The sequence below is a fragment of the Cheilinus undulatus genome, linkage group 22, assembly GCF_018320785.1.
Source record: "Cheilinus undulatus linkage group 22, ASM1832078v1, whole genome shotgun sequence".
NCBI lineage: Eukaryota > Metazoa > Chordata > Actinopteri > Labriformes > Labridae > Cheilinus > Cheilinus undulatus.
The window spans coordinates 19755982-19780654 of NC_054886.1; the positions used below are offsets into that span (position 1 = coordinate 19755982).

General features: G+C 39.7%; 1 protein-coding gene across 2 annotated transcripts in view; it reads left to right on the plus strand.

Moving 5' to 3' along the window:
• Positions 1–24673, plus strand: part of LOC121504417 (adhesion G protein-coupled receptor L3-like) — a 361289-nt gene that overhangs the window by 222833 nt on the left and 113783 nt on the right. For both annotated transcript variants that reach the window (XM_041779142.1, XM_041779143.1), the window contains one exon: positions 19567–19923. In XM_041779142.1, coding sequence (XP_041635076.1) covers positions 19567–19923 — 357 coding nt within the window. The remainder of the gene's footprint in view (positions 1–19566; positions 19924–24673) is intronic.

Genomic DNA, 24673 nt, shown 5'->3' on the forward strand with positions numbered 1-24673 from the left:
TCTTTGCCCTGGGCCTCCAAATGACTAAAACCAGCCCTGCCTCACACCTGCAGCTCTCCAGACACATCATAACACCCTGCCTCATTTTGGAGCTTTGGTTTTATATTTCTGCTCTTTTGACAATATTTATGATCAAATAAAAGACCGACGTTTGAACAACTTTCACTAGATATTAAATATTTCGTTATCTCCACATGTGATCCGTGTGTTATATGCTACTCGTTGATGACACGCATCAGCATAATTGTCATAAGATCTGGGTGTAACAGAGCATCGGCAGGCGTTGCTGGAGAAAAAGTTAAAACGAGGAAATAGGAAGCTTCAATTTGAGCACAAGACAGCACACCTCAATGAATGAGCTTACTGAAGACGCACAACCTTCAGACTTCCTCTGCTCTCTTCTCTTACACACGCTCCACCGTCGAGCACATCTGACAGTTATGTACGGATTTAAAATAATGAACGTTTAAATTTGGAAGTCTTCTTCATGTGGGAAGCAAATTTATCGATGTGACCTACCATGAATCTTTACTGATGAAAGTGTTTACCTTCATAAATGTTTTTAGCTAAAGTTGTTTTTTTTTTGGTTTTTTTTCAAGTAAGCCGTAAAAGAGCCGCAACTGGTCACTAAAGAGCCACAGAGAGCCACGGGTTGAGTATCACTGCTCTAGACCATCTCAAATAGCAACATTGTTTTTTTTTCCTGCCCCTCATTTTATTTTGTAGGGTGTAAAGGACAGCTTGATGTGGTGATCTTCTTATCTTTCCCTAGCTTGATCAAGAAGAAGGAGAGAAAATAAAAGTGATATATATATTTCAAATGTAGCACCTCGAGTATGTGGGCTGATGATAATTGTCTATTTGGAATGCAGCTAAATGAGCCATTGTGGTGTTTATGTTTAGCCTAGAAATTAAAGTGAAATTAAAATCTAACAGACAGAAGTTCTAGAGATATGTGCAAATAAACAAAGCTGCCATTAAGAAAGAATATCTATTGTTGACATCTGTGTGATGATCATTTCAATCAGGAGAGACTTCATACAAGTTTAGCAATAATGTATTTTACAAATTTTAATGAAAAAGAAATATGTAAATGACTACGATTCATGTACTCAAAGTGCTAGTGAGGAATCAATGAAATGTTGTTTGGAAGAGGAGACTGAGATATGCAGGGTGAGATGAACAGAGGACCTGTGAGGATCTAGACTGGGGTGGAGGAGGGTTGCAGCATCTACACTGAAACGACGGGCAACTGACTGTAGGTTGCGGCAGAATCTGATTAGCTGAGTACTTCAGAGAGCGAACGCCCATGATCAGCTGATCACCAGAGCCGGAAAAGAAAAAGAATAGAAGAAGAGAGAGATGAACGAGTGGGGACTGATGAATGAGCAGAAACAGACTTCCTGCTTTAACTTTCACTGAACTCCATTAAACTCCATTAAACATAACAAAAATGGCATAAAAAGCTCATAACTGAAGTGTGTAAAGGTCACACTCTGAGTCTAACACTGTTTTCACTCTGTGTTCAGCCACAAGCCAAACCTTTTACCCACTCCTGCTATTGCCTTTGAAAAGGAACTCGTGTTAAACTTCCCAAAACTCCTTTGAAAAGTCTTAATTTCTCCTCTCCATTGTTCTTTTTATAAATTGGCGCTTGTTGGAAAGCATGAAACGGAAGAAAAGAACCTGTTTTGACATACCAAGGTAATTCTTTACGCTATCTCATCAACAGCTCTAGTCAAAAACGTCACAAGTCATTTGTGAAGTCCTTACCTCGGCGTTCTCCTCTGAGGTTTTCTCTACCTGCCACTTGCCGGTTTAATTTATTTTCCTCAGCTGGCAGCTACTCTACCTTAAATCTCTTTCTTGTACACTGAGTACTGTTCAACAAACCTTCAAATTCATTCACTGACCAAGTTCACACCGTTTGATTTTGATGACAAACAGCAACCCATAATATAATTACATGGTGAAAAGACAGTGAAATTTGTGCAGCGCCTTTTGTACGAAATTATTATCTATCACTTTTTCTCCACAAGGATCACACAAACCCACACATGAAAATTTAAACTCCCAGTGCTAGACTGCTGAAATGTTGACTTGTGTGTTTGGCACAGAATAGACTGCCCTCCAAAGAGGCTGCTGCATGAATATAGACCATAAAAAGTTCATTAAGTTGATGGATAGAGTCAAAGAACAAATATAAATGTCGGATAAACACACTGATAAGAAATGAAAGAGTGATTGAATAGGATGTGGAGTAATAAACCATTTAATTTGAGCAACTCCCAGAACAAGTACACAAACAGAGGATTCAGCTTTCTGAGCAGCCTGATTTTGACATTTTAGAATAGCTTGCTTTGAGTATGAGGAGTTTTTATTTGATTTAGATGAAGATAGATTGACAGACTGGGGCTGTAATGACATTGTGTTTAAATATGTACTTTGATAAGGAGTTGCCCCTGTTTTGCAGCTGTAATAACCTCCACTCTTCTCGGAACACCATAAGATGTTTGAGTGTTTCTGAGGGAGTTGTGCCCATTCATTATGTAGAGCATTCATGAATGGCACTGATGTTGGACGAGGAGGCCTGGCTTGCAATCTCTGTTCCAGTTCATCCCAAAAATGCTCAGTGGGGTTGAGGTCAAGGCTCTGTACAGGCCGGTCATGTTCTTCCACTCCAAACTCATGAAACCATGTCTTTCTAGTCATTCTTTGTGTACTGGGGAACAGGAAAGTACCTTCCCCAAACTCTTCAGCTTTGGAATCAGCATAGCGTTGGCAACTTTCACATACCATGTGTCTTAAGGTGCATTGGTGCTCTACGTTTGAAATGCATACAGATACGGACAGATCTTTCTTACCATACTCTGCCTATTTCATCAGTTTTTTGTCTGTTCTCTCAAAGCTTAAGGATACGGACCAAACGTAGCAATACCGCCAACAGTTCAACCAAGAAAAGCAAACACAACAAAGATGAATCAATTGAAAAAAAAGGCAGAATTTAATTGAGTTTTCTGAGCAAATATCGCTGAATATATAAAGAGAGTTGTTGAAAGAAAAAAATTATCAGTGACTCTTGTAGATGTGCTGACATCTACAAGAGCAAGGCTAGGCAAAGGACAGACTGTTCTTTCTTCAGTCAGTGGGATGGATGGCAACCTCTGGTGGATTAGTTTTCAATGTCCACTCCAACATAACAGACGCATGTCAGTATAAGGGCATTGACTGCTGTATTCATGGTATTATTTTCATGTGTGTGTAGAGTATATATGAGCCTTTAGCAGCTGTTGACCCTGCTCTGTGATTTTACAAGGTCTTCTGGTTTGCGGATGAGTTGCTGTTGTTCCTAAACGCTTCCACTTTCTGTCACTTACAGTTGACTGTGGAGTATTCAGCAGGGATGCTCTTCAGAACGACCCATTTTGTATCACAAATGTTTATGTAAAACGATCCATTTGGTGTGTCCAGTAATGCATCGCTGCAGCTAGGATAGAGAGAGAGTGGTTTTCAGTGTCTTAATTTGATGACCTAATGTATGCATAAATTTAACTGAGGTGTCAATTGTTGGTTAAATCAATAATCTCTTTGCTCTTGTCTAAAACAACCACCCAGAGTTGAAAATCCTCTAATAAGCACCAGGCATAAACCAGTGAGTTAGCTCTCTGTGTAGATACCAAAGCCAGAGGAGTACTTTCTTTCACTGCCAACATGAGCTTTTGGAATTTGATCCAGTGTCATGAACATCCGGCCTGTTAACACTTCCTGAAAGATGTCACTCTGTGATCGCTGTGAACACAAGCTCATTCAACTTGTGCTCCCACCACAATGACCACGCATGACCTGCCATACCAGTGGAGCATAGTATATGTGCAGCAGAGCAGCAGAGATAGCGCCAGGCCCACAGCTGAGGCCCTGACGCCGTATGCTGAGCCACATGGGCTGTGGCACAGCACATGCTACAGGGAAGTACAAGCAGAAGCAAGAGAAAGAAATCTGAAAACTCAAAAAAAAAATTATATTGTCTTTGGATGCTTTTTGATCTCCTCAGCAAGAAACTTTTGAGTCTTTCAGGAGAAAATGGAAATAGTTTCTTTACTTCAACCCTAAAACATCTTGAGTAACCTTAAAAGATATTCATGAAAAGAAACCTATTTTCCCTCATATTTTAACACTCCCCTGCAATAATACTGTGATAATCTCTGCACGTGCTGAACTTCAATATTTTTACCGAAACAGGCTTTTTTCAAGGACAGATGATTTGTGCCCATGAGTGCTTCCATGACAACTCCACTGATAATTAAAAACAGTGAATTGGTGGTTAAAAATGCACACCAAAGACTGCTATTAGCAGGCAGATATGAAAGCCCTTTATCTTCTATCCCTGCTCATGATTGCACTCAATGCCACATGTACAAGGACGACTGGAAGAAATTGCTCTCTGATCTTTTGAAAATATATATAAAATAAAACTTGATTATAGACACATAGCAGTTCATGCTGCACATTCAATACCTGAATGGACAGTAGCACACACAAACATAAAAGAAGTGCTAGAATATTCTGATTTTTGTGTTATCATTTAATGAATAGTATACAAACTCATTTATAAAGACCATGTTTGCCTGGGGGGAACTTGTGAAATTCATTGCCTACCAATAGTTCATCGCCTATACCCTCTTAATTTAGAATGTTTATACCTATTTTATCAAAGTTTACTTCAGCTCAATATGAACACAATATTATGGACTTTTAGTAAGATGTAGAGGCTTGCATCACTGAGTGGAAAATTTCTGTAAATCAGCATTTGGACAGAGAGTTACATATGTATTTGGTACTGACCAAAAGATGAGTAAAAACCAGTACCATGTCCAATCTCTTATGCTCTTGATTCCTACGTTAACATGTGAGCTAATGCTAAAAAGATAAGCCACCAAAGAAATATAAATAAAAAAGGATCAAATGCTGACTTTTATTGATTTGATATCTAATTTATGTTTTAACCATTTTATATCTAGATTAGTCTTTTATCCTAATAGAATGTTTTTAAAACTTCATATGTAGGATTGCCAAGTCCTCCGCTACTTTCAAGTATACCCAATAATCTCTTTTGGTTTGATTGCAGTGGGTTTGAGTTCTGCACATTCATTGTCTTCAGAGTACAGATTCTTCAGACTTGGGTGGTCTTTTGATTCTTTCTATGATACCACTATGAGATCTCTTTTAGAACTATCTTATGAAATCTATGGGATCAAGGTCACCCACAGGGGGGATAAAGGGGAGAGCTTTCTGGGGCCCAGGGAAATGTGGGGCCCATGGAGAACAGGAAAATCATGGTCTATTGTAAAGTTAATCTGTGATAATCATATTTTATATTTACCTTGAATAATAAACACTGATATCAAATCAATAAAAAAATAGTTTTGTTTATGCTGTCTTACAATATAACCTGTAAAAGCAGTTAAAAGTGCCTAAAATGGATTACTGTAAAATAATACCAAAATAAAGTAGAAAAGTGCCCAAAAAGTGTTAAAAAGCAAAAAAAACTGATGCTGATATGTGGTGAAAAGAGGTCAAAAGGGTTAAGGGGAGGCAGAAAATTGTGAAAAAAGGGGTTAAAAGTGGCAAAATTGATTTAAATTGGGGAAAAATTGGTTAAAGTGGCAAAAATAGGTGGTTGAAATAATGGAAAGGGGGTAAATAGTGAAAAAATAGTCAAAAGTGGCACACTTGGGTTTTAAGTGACAAAAAATGGGCAGCTATAATAAGGAAAATGGGAACAAGTGGCAATTTTAAAAAAAGAGGCAAAAATGGGTTAAAAGTGGGAAAAATGTTTGTGTTAAACTTGGTGCATATATTCAGGGTTTCCAGAGTTTGAATCTCTGTGCATATTGCAGTGATATTTGGTGCATTCATGCAGAGTCACTGAGGATGATCTTCTCTGTCTTTAACTGGTCTCTGATCATAATGATAATGTTGTTGATAGTCAGTAGGTCTTAAAGGCTATTGGACAAATTGTAGCTGGATTACGTTCATATATTCATGGTCCTAGAAGGATGAATCCCCCTGTCCTGGATTGTCCTCTTACTTGCATCACACCAAGTAAAATTTTCAAAGGTCACTGAATGGATTGCAGAGAAACGTTTGCATTCATTCAGGGCTCTCAGAGGAAAATTGCCTGAAATGTTGATGCTCCTCTGCTTTACTTTCAGTGCACTTTCAATGCAAGATAGTCATGGTCCCTCAGTGGGGGACATTTTTATTCTTTTCTTTTTATCAAGCCTTATCAATTTTACTCAAATGCATCTGATAAACTCACGTTTTCTGCCCTTAAACAATCATGGCCATTACCAGCCCATTGTTTCCTTCTAGACGTCTTCAGATATTACCTACAGCTTTTTCTGACCTCGGAGCTGTCTGCCACAGTGAACGAGAGGCAGTCACTGCCTTAACATCACAAGATTGAGACAATTTGCCTCAGTCTCACACACCTGCTGTTGCAGCACTAATGGGCTGTCATCAAATGCAAATCTTCACCACTTATTCACCAGTATATCCATTTTTACATGTGGTTTTTATCACTGCAACTCACTGCATTTGAGTATAATGATTTGCTTGTTTATTAAGCACTTTCATGTGATTTTAGCCATTTATATTTATATATTCAACTCCTATAATGATGAAAACCATTTTGAGAATATAGCAGTAAGTTCCTCTTAGTCTGATGATACTGAAATATCAGCAGGATCTTTCATTCATCCTACATTCTCGGAGAAAACCCCTGATGCTGAATGCACCACTGTAGCAGTGATTCTTTTGTTCGATCTTGATTGGTTCATAGGACACAGCACAGTTGGTGTCATAGATACACTCACTGTCTGGCAGTCCTGTAATCTTGCCACATGTTACCATCTGCTGAAGGCACGTTGCCAGCTCCACCAGCCTGGAGGGAGCTCGCAGACGTGCTGCCACGACCTCGCTGCCGAAACAGCCGATGTTTTGGACGCCCGGGCCCGTCTTGGCTCTATTTGGAGGAGCCTGACACATGCTAAATTGATTAAGAGTGTCTAAGCGGTAAATGCAGGCTGGCAGAGTCTGATGGAGATGATCTAAGTGGCTCAGTTTTGCTCTTAATGGCACAAACTGTAGTCTTGCAGAATCTGTCATTTCTTTAAACTGACATAATTGGACAGGCAATTAGATAGATTCAAGTGACACCCTGCTGCTGGTCGTGTCACAAGAGAATATTTTTTGTTCTTTTTTGCAAAAGAGTGTCGTGTAGCAGTTTAAAATGATGCTAGTATGCTAGAAAATAAAGTATTTTCATGCTGCATGAATCCCTTTTTTGAAGTTGAGGCTTAGAAATGTAGGCTACATGCTTATTTGCAGGCTATGCACTTATCACATGCCTGGTGCACTCCTAGCAGAGGGCAATTTTCATCCAGGGAGAGAGCAAGGTTTAGGGGTGTAGTTAGGAATGCTTCTTTCTAACACATGCACATAAACACACATGCACAGTCTTCTTGCAAACCCTTTAAAGCTGCAACACAATGGGGCTCTGTTAGAAATGCAGCTTTGGATCTTTAGCATGGAAACAGAGCGTGCTTTGTTGCTGCTTCAGACACTCTTTGATTTCATTTTCACATATCCCCTCATGTGAGAATAATTTTAATCATTGTTTCCCTATTAGTACTTCACTTTTCCTTTTTTTCCGCTGGAATTTTACTGAAACCTTTGTCAATTTGAGCAGGCAAGCTTATGTTTCAAGTGGTTTTCAAATATGGCGTGTTCATTCCCCCCCGTCTGATACCCCTTTATGTAGCACATGATTTTGTCTGGCGTCCCTCCTCCCTGACTGGCCATCCATCATGAGCCCCGGCAGCTCTGCCTTGATCCAGAAATCATACACAGATCACCTGGGTAGCGAGAGAGGTGGCAGGGAATCCCTCAGTTAAGGCCAACACCTTATCCATCTCTCCTGACGTGTGCAGAAATCAGGAAAACATATTTATAGAACAGATCACAGGAGTTTATGGTTGAACAGGGATTATTGGGTGCAGGTGCAGCTATCTCAACCTGTGCACATGTAATTAGTTTTGTTTTTCAGTGTTTTTAAGTGAGTGATGAGGGGAACTGTTATTTAGGTTCAATCTTGACAACCCCAAATTAGCACTTCTTATCTCTGCTAATCATTCTTCCTTCTCCTTACACAAAAACAACTTTTTGGTTCTATGTAGAAATGACCAAACTTACCACTAGTGGTCTCAGTTGCTTAGGTAGGATTAGTATTGCTTTCTGTCTGTTTCATAACCACCAAAAATATAAGTTTGAAAGAGAAACTGGGGGAAAAAGTTCAACATTTCTCCCTTGCATTTTAGTCTTGAATTAAGTACACCTGATCACCTCTATTAATACTTAGAACTGGGCCATGCTTAAGGGATATTTCAGTATTTTTGAAGTTAAGAGGAACCTAGTAGTACAAGTGGCATTAGCCTCCAGTGTTTCAGTGAGCATTCCCACTTCAAGGAGGACTTGCTGCTTGTATCGGCTTGGAAGATAGGCCATACAGTGAAACAGATGAGTACAGTTTCTCCACAAAATTTGTCAAGCCAACAATGTTGGCTCAAATGTATGCACTGTCAAAACCCTGAAAGACTTTGGGTTTTTGTCACCATTTAGCAATGTAAGGCCTTGTCCACATGGAGACTCAAACCTCAACCTCAAAAATACTGAAATATCCCTTTTAGTATGAATATATAAGACTGGAAAGGCTGATGTTTTTACCATTGCACACAGCAGGAGTCAGATTTTTCAAGTCATGACTGTGTTGTATGGTGGAAAGGTTTGTTCATTATGGTGTGTACAAAACTAATGACATCCTGGTTCAGCTGTGCAGTATGTGGTCTTAGCAGGTAGTTGGCAGCAACCAGGTGCAAACTGCGATGGTAGGAATGTTTCATTTCTAGTGTGTAGGATTTCCTTTATTCCTGATGTCTGTGTGTTTGTGTGTCTTTTTACAGCTACCAATTCCTCTTGAGCTCCCCACCAAAAATTGCCACATTAGCTCCAACAGGCTCGGCTGACACACAACCTCAAAGTGATTTATTTTGGCCAATCAGCTGAGTAAATCTGATCGGAGGCCTCTGAAGCGTCTTTAACTCTCTTTATCGCCAGTGTCGGAGTTCCTCTGCACAGCTTTGCCCGATCCATTTGGCCCCGTTCTGCTGCCGGTTGACAGTCTTTTGAAAAACCTTCCTCGAGGTTTTTTTGGCAAATGGTTAGACCTTGGAGGAGTTCGCTTTTCCTTTTAGTGAGTCTGAAATCCCCTCTCCACATGGACTGGCACTTTTTTCCCTCCTTTTTGCTTCTCGTGGTGTGCCTGACGATGTTTGGCCTCGACGGTGGCCTGGGAGATTTGCGTTTTGGCTCTGAGAATAAAAAGCAATCCAGTGCTCCCTTTTTAGCTCAGAAACTGGGGTTTTAAGTGCTTTATGATCTGTATTAATGCTGTAGAAGTATAGATGCATGTCAGATTTGTATAATGCATTCCTTATTTGGCTAAATAAGTAAATCAAATTTCCAAATCCCCCTTTGCAAATGCAGATTACCTTCTATGCATGTACAAAAATAGCTTTCCTGTACCTTTGCATGCAGTTTCTGCACATCTGGGTCGAGAATTCAACTGAAAGCACTTTCCTGTAGTGCATATGCAAGCAGTCCAGGCTGGCATCTCCTCTGTCGTTTTTTACTCAAACACTGGGAGTGTCTCTCCGGGCCTGTTTCAATGTGTGCATATAGATCAGCCTGCCGCATACGCTCCTCCCAGCTCTGCGTGACCTCCATAGATGCCCTCTCAAGTCACGGCAAGAGAGCTTCGGGAATGAGAAATTAATTGCCAAACAATGCATGGCTCCCATCCACGGATCTCATCATGTCAGATGATATCGAAGCATTACCAGACGTCTGGCTGCATATGTTACAGCAAACCCCCCCCCCACCACCACTGTCCTTTAATCTCTCAAAGCACCATATACCAATTCCCCCTGATTGGTGCGCCCCACACAAAAGGCTCTGTTAAATGACACGACTTCAATCTACATTTTCCCGCAGTGCCATTCTCCTCAAGAACGAGAGCGCATGTAGTGTTTCTGTGGGATTGTATGACAGAAATATGCAGGAACTGATAAGCTCTTAGCTGAGTGAATCATGCTATAATGAACATGATAATGATGTTACTCATGGATGTAAATATTTGCTGCCATAGCCCAACACTGTACAATTGACTCATGATTGCAGGGAAATTATCTAATTTGTTCTCCCATTTTCTCTGCTCTTAATTTGTAGGGCAGTGCCAACACTGGTAAACATGCTTGAATGTTGATGTTGAATTTTAACCTTGGGCAAATATACTTAGAAGAGTACAAAAGTTAAGCATCTGCAGACTGAAGCAACAAGTTGTTGAAATCCCGAAAATGGAGTTCTTTCCAATTGTTGCTTTGTCTGAAGTTGCTCAACAGAACAAAGTTTCTGTTGTTATAATATGACATACACTTTGAATGAGAGACGTGGCTGGACTGCATGCAGGCCAGTCTACAGAAACTCATGTACTGTGAAGCCATGCTGTTGTAACTCATGCGGAATGTGGTTTGGAACTGTCCTGCTCAAGTTAGCAGGGAGGTCCCTGAATAAAAAGTTGCTCTTTTTATTCAGGGACCTGTATGTACCTCTCTGTGTTAAAGCACAGATGTGCAGGTTACCACACCATGGGCACTAATACACCCCCACGTCATGACAAATGCTAGCTTTTAAGCTTAGCATTCATAACATTCTGATTAGTGGTTATTTTCTTCAAAATACAGCACACTTTCCACTTTAGATCAGTCCATTTCAAATGTTTTGGATGTTGTTGTTACATGACTTTCTCTTTGCATGGTGAAGTCTTCACCTAGATATATGAATGATGGCGATCTTTAATGCATTGCTGCCTGAGGATTAGGAAGTCATGGACATTCAATGCTGGTTTTGCCCTTACATGCAGAGATTTTTCCAGATTCTCTGAATCTTTTCATGATATCATGGACTGCAGATGTTAAACTGTCTAAATTCCTTGCAGTTGTATTAAGAAACACTGTTCATGAGCTGTTTTTTATCCATGCAGTCATTAATTGAATAGACACCCTTAACCTTGATTGTCAATCACTGAGCCTATCAGGAGTCCTTTTAGAACCAGTCATGTTACTATCCCTGAAGATACTCACCTTTGGAATGTTTTAGGTGTTTTTTAGCATTTCACAGCTTTCCGAGGCTTTTCTTGCCCCTGTCCCAACTTTTATGGAACATGTTTCAGGCACTGCATTCAGAATGCATGCGTATTTTACAGTTAGAGTATTAAATATCTTAGTTTTGTGCTTTTTTCAATTGATTACAGTTTGAAAAGGATTTGCAAATCATTGTATTCAGATTTCAATTACAGTTTATTCAATGTGCCAACTATTAACCCTTTGACTGCCACACTAAGAAATACATTTGCAAAAAAATTATTTGTTAGTAAAATTGTGTTTCTGCCTCTTTATTTAGCAACATGTCAGGTTGGATTTTTCAGATCACCCGATCAAGATGCAGATATGCAGGTCAACCAGCTGGTTGACTCTCCCGTTTAGGGTTGTTCAGGGTATGAATGGATTTTTATCATTTCTGCACTATTTTTAAAAAAAAATTCTTTCATATAAAAACGTCTTAGAGAGTAGAATTTGTTGAAATAACCTTTCATTTATTCAATATATTTCTTAACTCTCCCCCCCAAAAAAACAAGTCAACCATGCGGTTACAATGCAATCCAGGACATATTGAACCAAGGACAGTGGGACTCCCACAGTCTTGAGCCCAGCTGGAAATAGCTGATCCATATGATGATAATCTCATTTGCTTTTGTAGGTCATTAAAAGGCATCAATATTAATTTCAGTCCTTTTTATAACTATTCACAGGCACACCAAAGCACACCATTAACCCAATATTTTAGCTTTCTATCATTTTTAGCCTACTATGATGGCATTTTGTATCACTTGCTTTTGGTTTCTAATGTGGTCCATGGTCTGTTTCACTTTGTCTTTACCAGCTGTCAGCATGAGTGGTATCACTGGTACGACAAAGGGGCATCATTAATGAAATTCTAGTTAGTTTTTACCCCAAAAACTCACTTCCCCTTGGCTACATGTACTGAAAAGAAGTTCTGACTTCCAACCTAACTTTAAAAAAGTGGACTGAGTTACAAAGTGGAAGCAGCACCCTGAGATCAAAGAGCCAAATGAAACAAGTATAAGGTTGTAATTTATTTCTGATCCACTCACAGCCATGAGCATGGATTTGGACTTAGAGTCTAAAAATACATGTCCCAGCACCCAGAAATCCAATTTCATAAGCTATAAACAGGCGGGTGCAAAGTTAATGGGTGACATCACACAAAGACTGTCCAATATATTCCTCTACAGTCTGTGCGACTGAAAATGTAACCATGCACAAAGGTTCAAATGCTAAAATTAGGGAGTAATTGGGTTCAGCACAAGGTTGGACGAGCGACTTTTCCGTCTGATGCTCATTTCATTTTTACCCCCCGAAAGCCCTTTTCCACCTCTTTTGATCTCGAGTCTGCAGAAGTTTCTCGCTTGCTCTCGGTGTGGGAAGTGGCAAGTCATATAAACCGGATTCATTTCATAATAGCACAGCAGCTTGTTTTAATTTTTTTTTTCTCTCTCTCCAGGAGCGAAGTAGAGTGGGCTTATCTAATTGTGGGAGCCACGAGCCCTGGGAGAGAGAGAGAGAAAGACTGAGAGAGGAAAAGAAAGAGAGAGGCTAATTAGTTAGAAATTAATGCTTTGAAATGCAGCACAAAGCTCTGTGTGTGGTAGAAACAGACTTCATATGTTTGGTGAGGGTGGGGGAAGTTGGTGTAATAGTAGCAAAGTGTAATTGATGAGTGGGGACTGAAACGCTAGGTTTGCTCTTGTTCTTTATGAATGAAAAAGTCACCTACCCTAAGCTTCTAAGTTTTCAAAAATCCAAATATCTGACTGCTTTCTGTTGGTTTGGTTCATTTTTAATCAACTTCTTACTTCCTTTTGAAATGCATTGATTCTCAAATGTACCAAAGACAGTTTCCTTTGAGTTTTTAGTAGTGATGTTTCCCGTTGAAAAGTGTCCCATCTGATTTAACACAAATATAATTGTGTTTATTTGACTTATCCTTGGTCAGACAACAGTCAAAACTGAACTCTGTTTATTTTAGGCAGGACCACAGCTGTTAAACTGTGTGTAGTTGGTTTACATACTGTAGTAAGTAGCAAACGTTAGCAGTGCTAGCCTTTGACCCTCATGGCTCTGGTTACATGTGGGTGTAACCTCACTACTGCTTAACCCTCTTAGACCGATGTTGTTGTATTCAACATGAAGATACCAAAGTTATAAAAAGTTAAATAACCTTTGGACCATAAATCATAGTTACCTTTTTTTTCCTCTGGAAGCTCTCCATTTCACCATTCCAGTGACGCTACCCACAAATTTGTATCCCATATGGAAGCTTTCCTTGCAGGGAAGGAACTTAGGTGGGGTATTCAAAGATTAAATCAATGTCACTGACTCTGATATTAAGTATTTTTTTTATCCATTACTTAATCCATTTTCTCCGCTGCTAGCCTAGCATTAGCCACCATCCATATCTACTGGATTTAGAACACTTGAAAGTTGTGCACCTCCTGGTTTAATATAGGGACCCACCACATCACCAGCCGCTATTGGGAATGCCAAAATCGGATTTGTGCCAGAAAACAGTAAATTTAATCCCCAACTTCTGTCTCTGTCCGTAAAGTCAAGGGGCAGGCTAATTGCTGGAGTGTTTGTCTCACTTTAATCTCTTTCCTTGGGAAACAAAGATAACTAGCTCATTTATGGGTTAATGAAATATCCATTGATGTTTACTAGTTTAGCAATGATAATTGCCTGTTTGCTAACAATGAACTCCTCTCCATCACAACTTTCCCATCTGAATTTGGTCTTTTTCCTGACTCAAAAAAATGTTATAGGGTTAGGGTTAGGTAAGTTAACTACAGGCTTTCCTAAGATTTCCTTGACTTTCCGAATGCATTTCTCTCTAAGGTGACGAAAAGTCCACTTACCAAAAACGGCTGTAAAAATAATGTATATAAATATTTTTTTCAACTTTAAACGGGTCAGTCTTTTAAAACTACTTCAACCTGATAATATATGAAATATTAATTATATTTTGGGGATTTTTAACCCTTTAAAGGCCTGTATGTTTACATAACTCCACAGTTTTTCATTTGAAAAAAAAAAAAAAAGAAAAAACTTAAAACAATTTCCAGAAAATAAATCTAGTACATTCTTTAGTATCCTGTTATTTTTATCTAGGCCTGAGAGGGGTTATTGATTATCAGCAACTTTGATTTTGATACATCATTATTTTTCTACAGTGTCAAATTAAAAAAAAAGAAACTCACACTCCAAGTCCTTATGACAAAATTGCCAGCTTTCTCAAATCAGCTGTGAAAATGCGATAAATATTATTTTTGAAAGTCAATCTTTTAAAACTTCTTCAGCCTGAAATATACATATCAAGTATTTATTTTGTCTGGTGGATAAATATCAACATTAAAAATTGAAAGCTAGTAGTCCAAAATGAAATATAACATAAAGGAATGCATTAGTTTATGTTAAGATAAATTTGGGGTTAAAAAATTGGCATTTTCAATGGAACATTTTTTGTCCTTAAGAGCAAATGTGTCGGTTTTTGAGTAGCTTAGCCATTGTATGCTAATTTAAGGAAGTGAGACGACAGTTATAACAAGTTTTTAAAATGAATATCCTCCGGCAAATTTTATCAATATTCATTCAGCACAGCCAAAATGGCTTGAAAATTAAAAAAAAAAAAAAAAAAAAAAAAAAAAAGAATGGCAAAAATATGTCCCAAGGACAGTCTCTTGCCTAACAGGACATAATATTGTAGTGGTAGCGTCTGGCAAGTACAGTTTTGAATAACAGTTGAACAATTTCATGTTTTATGTGTTGTAAAGTTTGTTTTATTTTAAACCTTTTACAAAACGCTCATTCAAATTTTATTGTAAGGTCACATACAAGACCATCCAAGCATACCAAAGTCTTGTTCACCTCGTCGGTGCTCTTGAGCCTTGTTTTTTTCCCCCTCCTCTTTATCCTTTTGGATAGAAAGGGAAAGCTGGCAAAGCAAAACAAAATGTCCTTGTGTTGTCTCCAAGGCGATAGTGCCGACAGACTGTGGCTGCTGTGTGCTGCTTGCTTTCCGCTTCTGTTTTTTTTTTCCTGTGCTCATCTCATGGAAAAGATATACAAGTTTGCTCAAGGACATTTTTTCCTCCTTTCAACTCCTGCTCTCTGTCTCCTGTGTGTCTTTGCAGCCGTATTTAACATGCTGCGAGTTGAAAAATAATTCAACACCGTGCTCAACGGGATCAACTGGAAGCATGGAATTACATTCTAGTCATGGATCTTTGTGACTTTGAATTAACCTCCTGCTGCTATGGCGATTTCCTCAAGCCATTTTTCCCAGTAATGTTAGATTACCTCAAACATTAAGAGGATGATATGTTAACTCATTATTTTTTAATAGAGGATTGGTAAACTTAATTCATTTCTTTTTCGTTGAAATTAGGAAGTGGACATTTTACTTATTGTTATCATTAAAGTAAACCATGTCAGACTGGGACGAAGAAATATAAAACTGAGTCCACAAATGTTATGAAAAACAGAATAATATCTGTCAGGGAAGAGATAACAGGCAATAAAAGGCAGTATTTTGTCTGCTAATGTCTGCTCACAATAGTTTACCTGAAGGATAGATATTTTTATTTTACTGACAATACTTGTGTGTTTTTTTAATAAATACAGTGTCTCATTTCTTTCAAATTTACAGCTTGTCCTATTTTAATTTAATGGGTTCTCAAACTTGGCATTTGACTGCATTGCACAGGGTAAAAGAAACTGCATGTCCTCTTTCAATTGGTGCTAATATTTTCATGATTTGTGAAATGTGGATCACCTGAGTGCAGTGAATGTGTCCAAGAGATTGAAGTATAAAGACACCTGTGTCTCGAAGGTCCAGTCACTGGTTAATCAGTATTCCTGGCTACCTTTACACCATGAAGACAAAAGAACACTCCAAGCAATTTAGAGAAAAGGTTATTGAAAAGTATAAGTCAGGGGATGGATACAAAAAAATCCAAGGCACTGAACATCCCTTGGAGTCCAGTCAAGAACTGCATACAACAACTGTTGCCTGGGTTCTTCACCAGTTTGCCAAAAGACATGCAGGAGACAAAACACCGTGTTTGGTGGACATCACCACAAACAAACTGTGAAGCACAGTGGTGGCAGCATCATGCTGTGGGGAAGCTTCTCGACAGCCGACCCAGTCTGCAAGAGAACTGTAGCTTTAGAGAAAATGTATTTTCTAGCAAGTAGCATACAGCAAAAGCTACACAGGAGTTGGTTAAAGACAACAGGGTGAATGTTCTGGAGTGCTCGAGTCAAAACCCAGACCTCAGCCTAATAGAGAATCTGTGGCTGGAGTTGAAAAGGGCTGTTCACACCTGATCCCTGTGCAACCTGCCAGAGCGTGAGCAGTTTTGCAAAGAAGAATGGAGTGAAATTGCAGTGTCCAGATGTGCAAGCCTGATTTAGAGCTAGCCACACATAATCAGTGCTGAGATTACAGTCAAAGGTGCTCCTACTAAATACTGACTTGAAAGATGTGGTTTACATACTCATATCAGTCAGTATTTAGGGCAAGCAACAAACTCCCTCAGCAGAACTCTTCCCTCCTATTTGAGCCATTCTGACCACTACAATCATTTCCTTCTTCTAATGAGCCCATTTGTACCTTTCAAGCCACTAGCTTATCTTAGTGCACTGTGACCTTTACGAACCTTAATATGTGCTATGAATTCCCGTGATCTGATTTCCATGTGGTGCTCTAATGGCCTCCTTAACCGCTACCAACAGCTGATTTAAATCAATGCCTTCTCCTTTTACCTGAAGTCAGTGGCACCTGTTTGACTTCAGCTCAAACACACATGCATTTATCAGCTAGATCATATATACTATAATGAATAGACTTGTGTCCTTGGAGATATTTCTTCTTCATATTAACACGATCATTGCTGTTGAAGGACACGATCATTGCAGATGAAGGATTTGGCGTCCTGCAGCCGCAGATTAATGATGATGTCTTACTGTGGTTATAGAATGTAAATGGGATGATATCTTTGTGGCTACTTGAGTATTCATGAGGTTTTTAAGGCCCTGTTGATGGGTGGTAGTGTCAGATTTTTCTGGTCAATGATGGAGTAAATAGCTGCCAGTTTAAGGCATATTTTCCACGCTCTTTTGTTTGTCTTTTAACATTTACTCCTGCGTGCTTTGCTTGTTTGTTGTTTGCTATCTGTGAACAAAATTGTGGAGCTCTACATCCTGTTTTACCAGCCATTTGAGAGGGAATAAGGCACTGTGTGCCTTTAGTTCACATTGCAATTCAATTAGATTTGTGTAATAGTTCCACCTCATTGATGGAGTGCCTCCACAGGAGTGTCCACGGTACCTGCGGATCTTAAAAACACAACAAAGCCTTTTGTTAGAGAGAGAAAACAAGTACTCAATCAACTTGGAAGTCTTGCTGCGGCAGCAACCTATTTAATCAACCTTGGCTGTCGTTGAATGCTGTTAAGCGTTGAATGCATTGACTGCTGATAGTAGTCTGCTCTGTGTCATTACAGCCCCCCTGGCATCTGTGCGATTCCCAAACACTGGCACTAATTTATGCCGTCTTATTTCACCGCTTTGAAAATTCGCCATTCAGAGAACGGGTCCGATTGCAAATTGAAACTCTGTGAACTGGATTTCAGCCGTGATGTCTGTTATCTAAGCTCTCCCTGAAAGTGTGACGTCCATTACACCTGTCAACCTAAAATCGACCCTCATTAAATTTTGTTTTGCTCCCCCTTTCAAGAAGAGATTGGGACCATTTGTCACTTCTGTCATTTTGATTGTATCTTCACATTAGGTTGAAACAACGCCTGTCTCAAATTGCATTTTTGCAAAGGCTGCAGATTGGGTGTGTTTGTAACAAAGGAACTCATTTAAAGGGTTTGCCTTCTTGGAAGCCACACAGAAATAAGATCACGACTTATAAAAATGTCAGTATAGCATATTGAAGAATCCTAATGCAAAAAGCAATGAGAAAAGCAATACAAATACTCCATAGGATGCAGTTGCAGGGAAAGTGCTTTTTTCCTGATTTAATGAAGATAAACCAGGAAGTATGACCTCCTTTTATGTCGTCTGACCCTTTGTGAATAAACCCAAGTCAACGGATTCATAAAAGCCTGCAGCTAAATTAATTTAAGGCCACTTTTTCTCAATCAGGGGCACAGGGGAAAGAATATGAGGAATGAGTGGATCGTGTGATTGATGATGCCAAGTCACAGAGGTCCACGTGAATTTAACAGGGGAGAAAAAGGCTATAGTTTGATGCATCTTGGTGTGATGTGTGAGTGTTAGCATTATGACAGGCCTCGTCCCCTGCAGCTCAGGTAAACAACGTCATTAGCAAGAACCTCCTGTAGGGTAACCGCAGGGAGGATGCATCCAGGAAATAGGTATCCCAGTTTGTCCCAGCTGACCCAGAAATAGCATGTACCTCCAACAGCCCTGTTATTGACTCACAGAGATGTGCCCTCGTCAACAGCTCTATTTAGACTTCACAGATGTAAGCATGTATTTGTGGGGTGGGAGTTTAATAGCTTAGCCAGTGGGGGTCCAATACAAGACACCAAGAATACCCAGGCTGAAGACACCTGCCAGTTCAAGGTGATCTCAACTGAACTGTCTTCTTTTAAACTGACAAATAGAAAGGAGGGGGAAAGAACCCTGTGCTGTCTCAGCAATTAAATGCATAAGCATACGCTCAGCATGACACGGTAGCCATGATCAGTTGACGGTCAACTGATCCTTATTAGTGCCTCCCAGTTCGCACAGCCAATCACAGCTCTTTCTCTTGACACTAATCCCTGCTCACATTAATGTTGATGCAACCACACTGCTGCTGGCAAAGCTTAACCTCCTCCACCCCAGCCTCCTCCTTTATAGCATAAAGCTTGTTGCATCATATTCAGATTCATGGTACTGTGGATTAATTGGTTTCAAACTAATTTTAGTGTATTCAATATGCATTGTCATGAATCTATCTATATGAGGAGTTCTAGCTTTGCACTCCCTAGAAAGTCAAAGCATGTTTCTTTGACAAACCCAGGGAGCATCTTTTGAGCAGAACCTTCTCTACCAAGTAAAGCTGTTTATCCATTTTGCAATAAAATGGTAAAATGTATGACAAGAGTGCTTCCACTGAACAAAATAAGTCTCTCTTGTGGATTACAAAAGAAAAAAAAGAATGACTTCCTGCCGTCCAGATTCTGAATTTTTGCTACAATCGGTATGCTAATCGTTGTCCTCTCTCCTTCACCAGAAACCTCCTCTTCTATTATGGTCTACATGGACACAACCACAATGACAACAAGGACGACCACCCGACCCACCACTGTTACACTGACAACCACGACAGGCAGGACTACCACGACCAGGATGCCTGCTACGACAACTTCAATGGCCCCATGGCCACGAACAACCACCACAGTGGCAACCCCAGTCCAGACGGTGGTGGAGGGTTTGGTTCCAGAGGATGACGACGATGGGTTGCCACCTTCCTCCAAACTTCCAAATATTAGGGTGGAGTACTGCAACCCTTTGGTGATGATGGACATCTCTTGGCCCAAGACCAAGCAAGGGATGGTGACCAGGATGCCATGTCCACCTGGGACTATAGGTAAGATAGATATAAGGAACACAAGAATTGATAAAACAAGGCATTTTTTTTAAACTTATTTGAATGTGTATTTATAAAGCTCAGTCATCTTAAAACTAACACAAAATGGGATAAAATGGTGTCAAATATGCAGTGTGCGAATACATGACTTCTATGATGTAACTCTCTACGATGGACTATGGAAGTACTGGTATCAACAAGAGGCTAATGTAAATTTTAGGAGTCAATTATGTTCAAGGTTTGTTTTAGAGTCATTAAAGTAACAAGAGTTACATAATAGAGTTAGCTCATTACCACAAATGTCAGTGACTCTGTCAGATGAGGTGAGTCACCTCAAGGGCTCTCAGGAAGACAGAGACTTGCAAGGGCCAGTGCTGAGAGACATTTCTCTGTACACAGGCAGTGATTTGATACGGATAGGGACGGGGTTGCCAGATGCAGCTGATAGCTTCCAAAACGGCTGTCCCTAAACAGTCAGAGTGCACAATATTGTCCAAGATATATGATCAATATTTAGTGCTGCTTTTTTCTCTTAACTGCCATGCAATACACCACAAAAGCACACCAGCAGCTGAAGCATATGAATAACTCTTGAAACAACAAGAAACAGTAGCAGCCAACATCACAGCTTGCAGATTTCAGTTATGCATCTTGACTTTTCAAAAAGTCAGAGCTCAAGAGCATAACTACAATTTGTCTATCTCAATGCTGCAACTATATATTGGGCTCACATCTGTGTCCATTTTCACACAAGCAGAAATACACAGAAAGCTCTATTATGTGCATAGATGGCACTTTTACAGCAATAAATAGGCTAATTATTATAATATGACTCGGGACAGACAAGATGCCAAGCATGCTGTCGGTTAAACCTGAAGCACACTGATAAAGAACACAGGTGAATATCTGAACATGATATAGAAAAATAGAAGTAAAGAATATAATATAGAAGTATATAGCAGCTGTCTGCAAAACAAACAGATGTAGCTGGGCTTGCATTACGGTAACTGTTGAGTAGCTGTTACCTCCTCTGACCAGAATGTTTTTTGCCTAGCATGATTTCTAATGATTTAGCGTTTAATTATTTACCATAAAACCTGGTATAAAAGTCTCCCCAGTATATAAGTTGCAGTCTGTTTTTAAAATCTCCAAAAGATTTAAACCATGCCTCCATGTGGCGATTTAAAGGTCCTGTTAAGTGAAATCCAGAATTTGTGTCTTGACACACTCAATATGTTGGAATAATGTAAACATGTGAAAACTCTGAGATCTAAGCCTGACTGAATTTTGGATTTAGACTGTTATTACGTTTTTCATCTCTTTCCTGACTTGGTTTAAATTGGGCAGGGCAAATATAGCAGCCTGTGACATCACCACTATTGGGAATTACCCCACCCTCCTAACGCTACAATGATATAAAATTACAAAGTAGTTTATCTCAGTGCAGTCTTTGTTAGATGATGTCACTGCCTTCATTGAAAGTTATCAGCCAGCTGTATACTGTATTTTTGTTCATTGTGTGGTAAATTTCCAAAGTCTATCAGCCACGGTGGCCTACTGGTCATCAAAAGTGTCATAATGGAGAGATTTGTGCCAGAAAACAGTAAATTTAACCCCCAACTGGACTCTAGCCAGAGTTCAGTGATGATTAAAAGAAGCGGACTGTGACTGCCTCTTTCCAAGCAGCCACAGTTCAATCTCTTATGTCTGTTAGCATCACGACACTGATGTTTAGTAAATTATCCGATGATTGACTATTTCTAGTCCATTCCTCCCAAGTCCGTCACAGTAAAAGCCTCCAATGCTAATTTTCATTGAAGACTTTTATTTTTGAATGCAAGTCAGGAAAGGGATTGCTTATCAGCAGCAACCTAACAACAACCACATCTCTAACAGGAGAGAAACATAACTTTACATAACTCCAAAAATAAGATATTAGGAATACCTGATGAGTTGAATACAGAATGAGAAAATGAAACTGAGCATAATAAATGTGATTGTTTCTCTGGTGTCTTGATAAAGAGACTTGTAACATAGCAGCATAGCAGACAGATGATACCTCCATTTAGGTTGTAGCATTTCGTTTTCTAAATTTAAGAGGATGGTATTTGTTTTGAGTGGGTGCGGCTTCGTCTCATTCAACCAATACACCCACACCATGCTAGAGCAGGTATTGCTCTCGTTTTTCATGATTTTGAAGATTAGTTTTATAAAATTAGAGATTTTTTTCATGACTGAAATTTGACTTTGTGGTTCATAACACAGTGGGCTGTCATACAACAAACCTAAAATATAGATTTTTTTTCAGCATCTTACAGGGACTTTAAGTTTACAAAAGCCTCACTGCCTATGCAGCTATCCTTGCAAATACTACATGCTATTCAGTCTATTTGGGGCCTTATTACAAATTACATTTTTATACTTCATTGAATAATTTGAAGGTATCTTATGTCAATATTAGTAGCTTTCAAGCTTTCCTTGTTCCATTACTGAAGGGAATTTGTGAAAAGAGTATTAATTAAGCACTGACATCCTGTAAATACCATGTCTGTTTTGCCGTCTGGGCTGTGGCGGGGTGATGTTGTGATGTCAGATGCAAAAGCCTAGTATACAGACCTACACACAAAAATACTTACCTAAAGTCCACTTCTACTTATTTAGTAATGTTATTATTTAAGTTTAAAATGGCGAAGCCCCAAAATGTCCAGTTGGGTTGGTTAGGCAGTCAGTTTCAATGATAAGGGGTTTGGGAATTTAAGTATAAAATGCAGGTAGGTGTGCCAATTCTTCAACAAGGTCAGAGCAGAGAGCTAAAAATGCAGGTAGAGTGTATTGTTGGAGCACTTTGGCTTCATTTGGTTTCACTTAGCATTTTAGACCATTGGGCTTTCAGAATAATGGGTTTTGTTTGGAAAGGAAAATAACTTTTGTCGAATCCATGGGGGAACTTTATAGACTAACGGGATCCCAGAGGAATGAGCGATTGGAACAAAGGCATGGTGCTCAAAAAACATCAGGAGCTTTGTGGTACAGTTACCAAGGCTTGCCGGACTATACTGTGAAGAAAGAAGTATGTATTTTGTCATTTTTGCTGTCAAAGGTGGTCCTAGTTGAGGTGGTAGCAGGTAACAATTACACTTAGCTTGTCGTAGCTCCCCCCATCTTTAAATCTGGGTTGGGTCAGTGAACTCTTACAGTGCATTACATTACAAGCAGTTAACATCTAAAAACCTCTCTGTTTCGACATGGCAATCTGTGCTTGTGAAATTTACATGTTGTTTCTTTATCCCTTCGCTGTCTTGTTAGGAAGACCCAGTCTACTGCAAAGCTCTGTGCCTTGATGTTGGTCTGTGGGTAGCTGGTGTGTGCTTTTGTTTGTGTTTACACTCCCCCCTGCAGCACTCACTCCCTAGCTTCCTGTCCTTGCTCCTCAATCTTTTATTCCTGACTCACTGATGCAAGCGTAGAGCTAGCTTAGTAAAGTATGTGTGTGGAAACTAATAGCCGCTGTGTACTCTTATATGTGCTGTCTTTCTGGAAACGATTTGTGTAAGTGATTGATGGCTAGACACATTTGTGGTTTTGAAAGGACTGTTTGGCTTTGTCTGAGGCGTCGTACTATACATGTTGTTGCAGCTCTGTGTTTGTATCAATCCTGGGAGAATGAAGCCAAGTGTGCATTTAGATAAAAATCGATAATACCCACTTTAGATATAAAGCTTTATCTCTGAAAGCAAGAATATCTTGGTGCTGATTTTGCAGAAATGCATTTTATAACCCAACCACAGGGGGTACGTTTGAGGTGAACAAAAAGGGAAGAGTTTGAAATTTAAACGTGACTGAAAATGTGACCTAGAAACCTTATTTCTGTGGTTTTTAGCTGTCAGAAACTATTGTTACATAAATAAATCCGTTTAGTGGTGGTTCTACTTTATTACAAACCGAGAAACAGAGGTAATCAGATATCTTCAAATCGCAAAGCGGGCCTTTCTCTGTGAGCCTTCTCAAACTTCTTTTCATAATTTTTTTAAGGGTTAGTCACCTTAGATCTGGGAGTGACACCAAACCCTCAAATTTGGCTTGAAGCTGTTCATTTCATCAATCAGCGCATACGCACACACATACATACAGCCTTCATTAATGGGCACCACCAGCACCCGTCGAGACCTCACTAACAGCCGTCATATGGCAAGATAAGAGCAACACATACTCCCTCCCTCTCCCCTCAGCGCTCTCTTCAAAGCCACCGCTCTTCACACGACACCGCCGAGCAGAAACACGGCTTCCTCCGCCACACTTTGAAAGTTCCTCAAGCTCCCCCTTTCCATCTACCTCACTTCACTCGCTGTCATCCTGCCCCCACCTCTCTCAATCCCTCTCTTTCATGCCCCCTTCTCCTGCCTCGCAATATAGACAGAAATGCAGAGTCCCTTATCTTATAAACCCATCAAACATAAGGCTGTCCAAGGTGGACCGGCAAAGGAAATTATATGTCAATCAAAATTTATATCTGTTAATGCTGGCCGTCTCACCCTCGCCCACAAGCACACACTCAATCTAAGCACGAGCAAGGGCGATTTAATGTCAGCATGTAGCCTTGCTGATGTCAGCGAGGAGAGTATATTCACAAGTTTATTTGAGGTATGCTGAAGAACAAGTCAAAGACATGATTTCGAGGCATTTCAAAATAAGAGATGCCAGCTGAAATCCATCTAGTTAGCCTCTGCAGGCACCTCTCACACTATTCAGT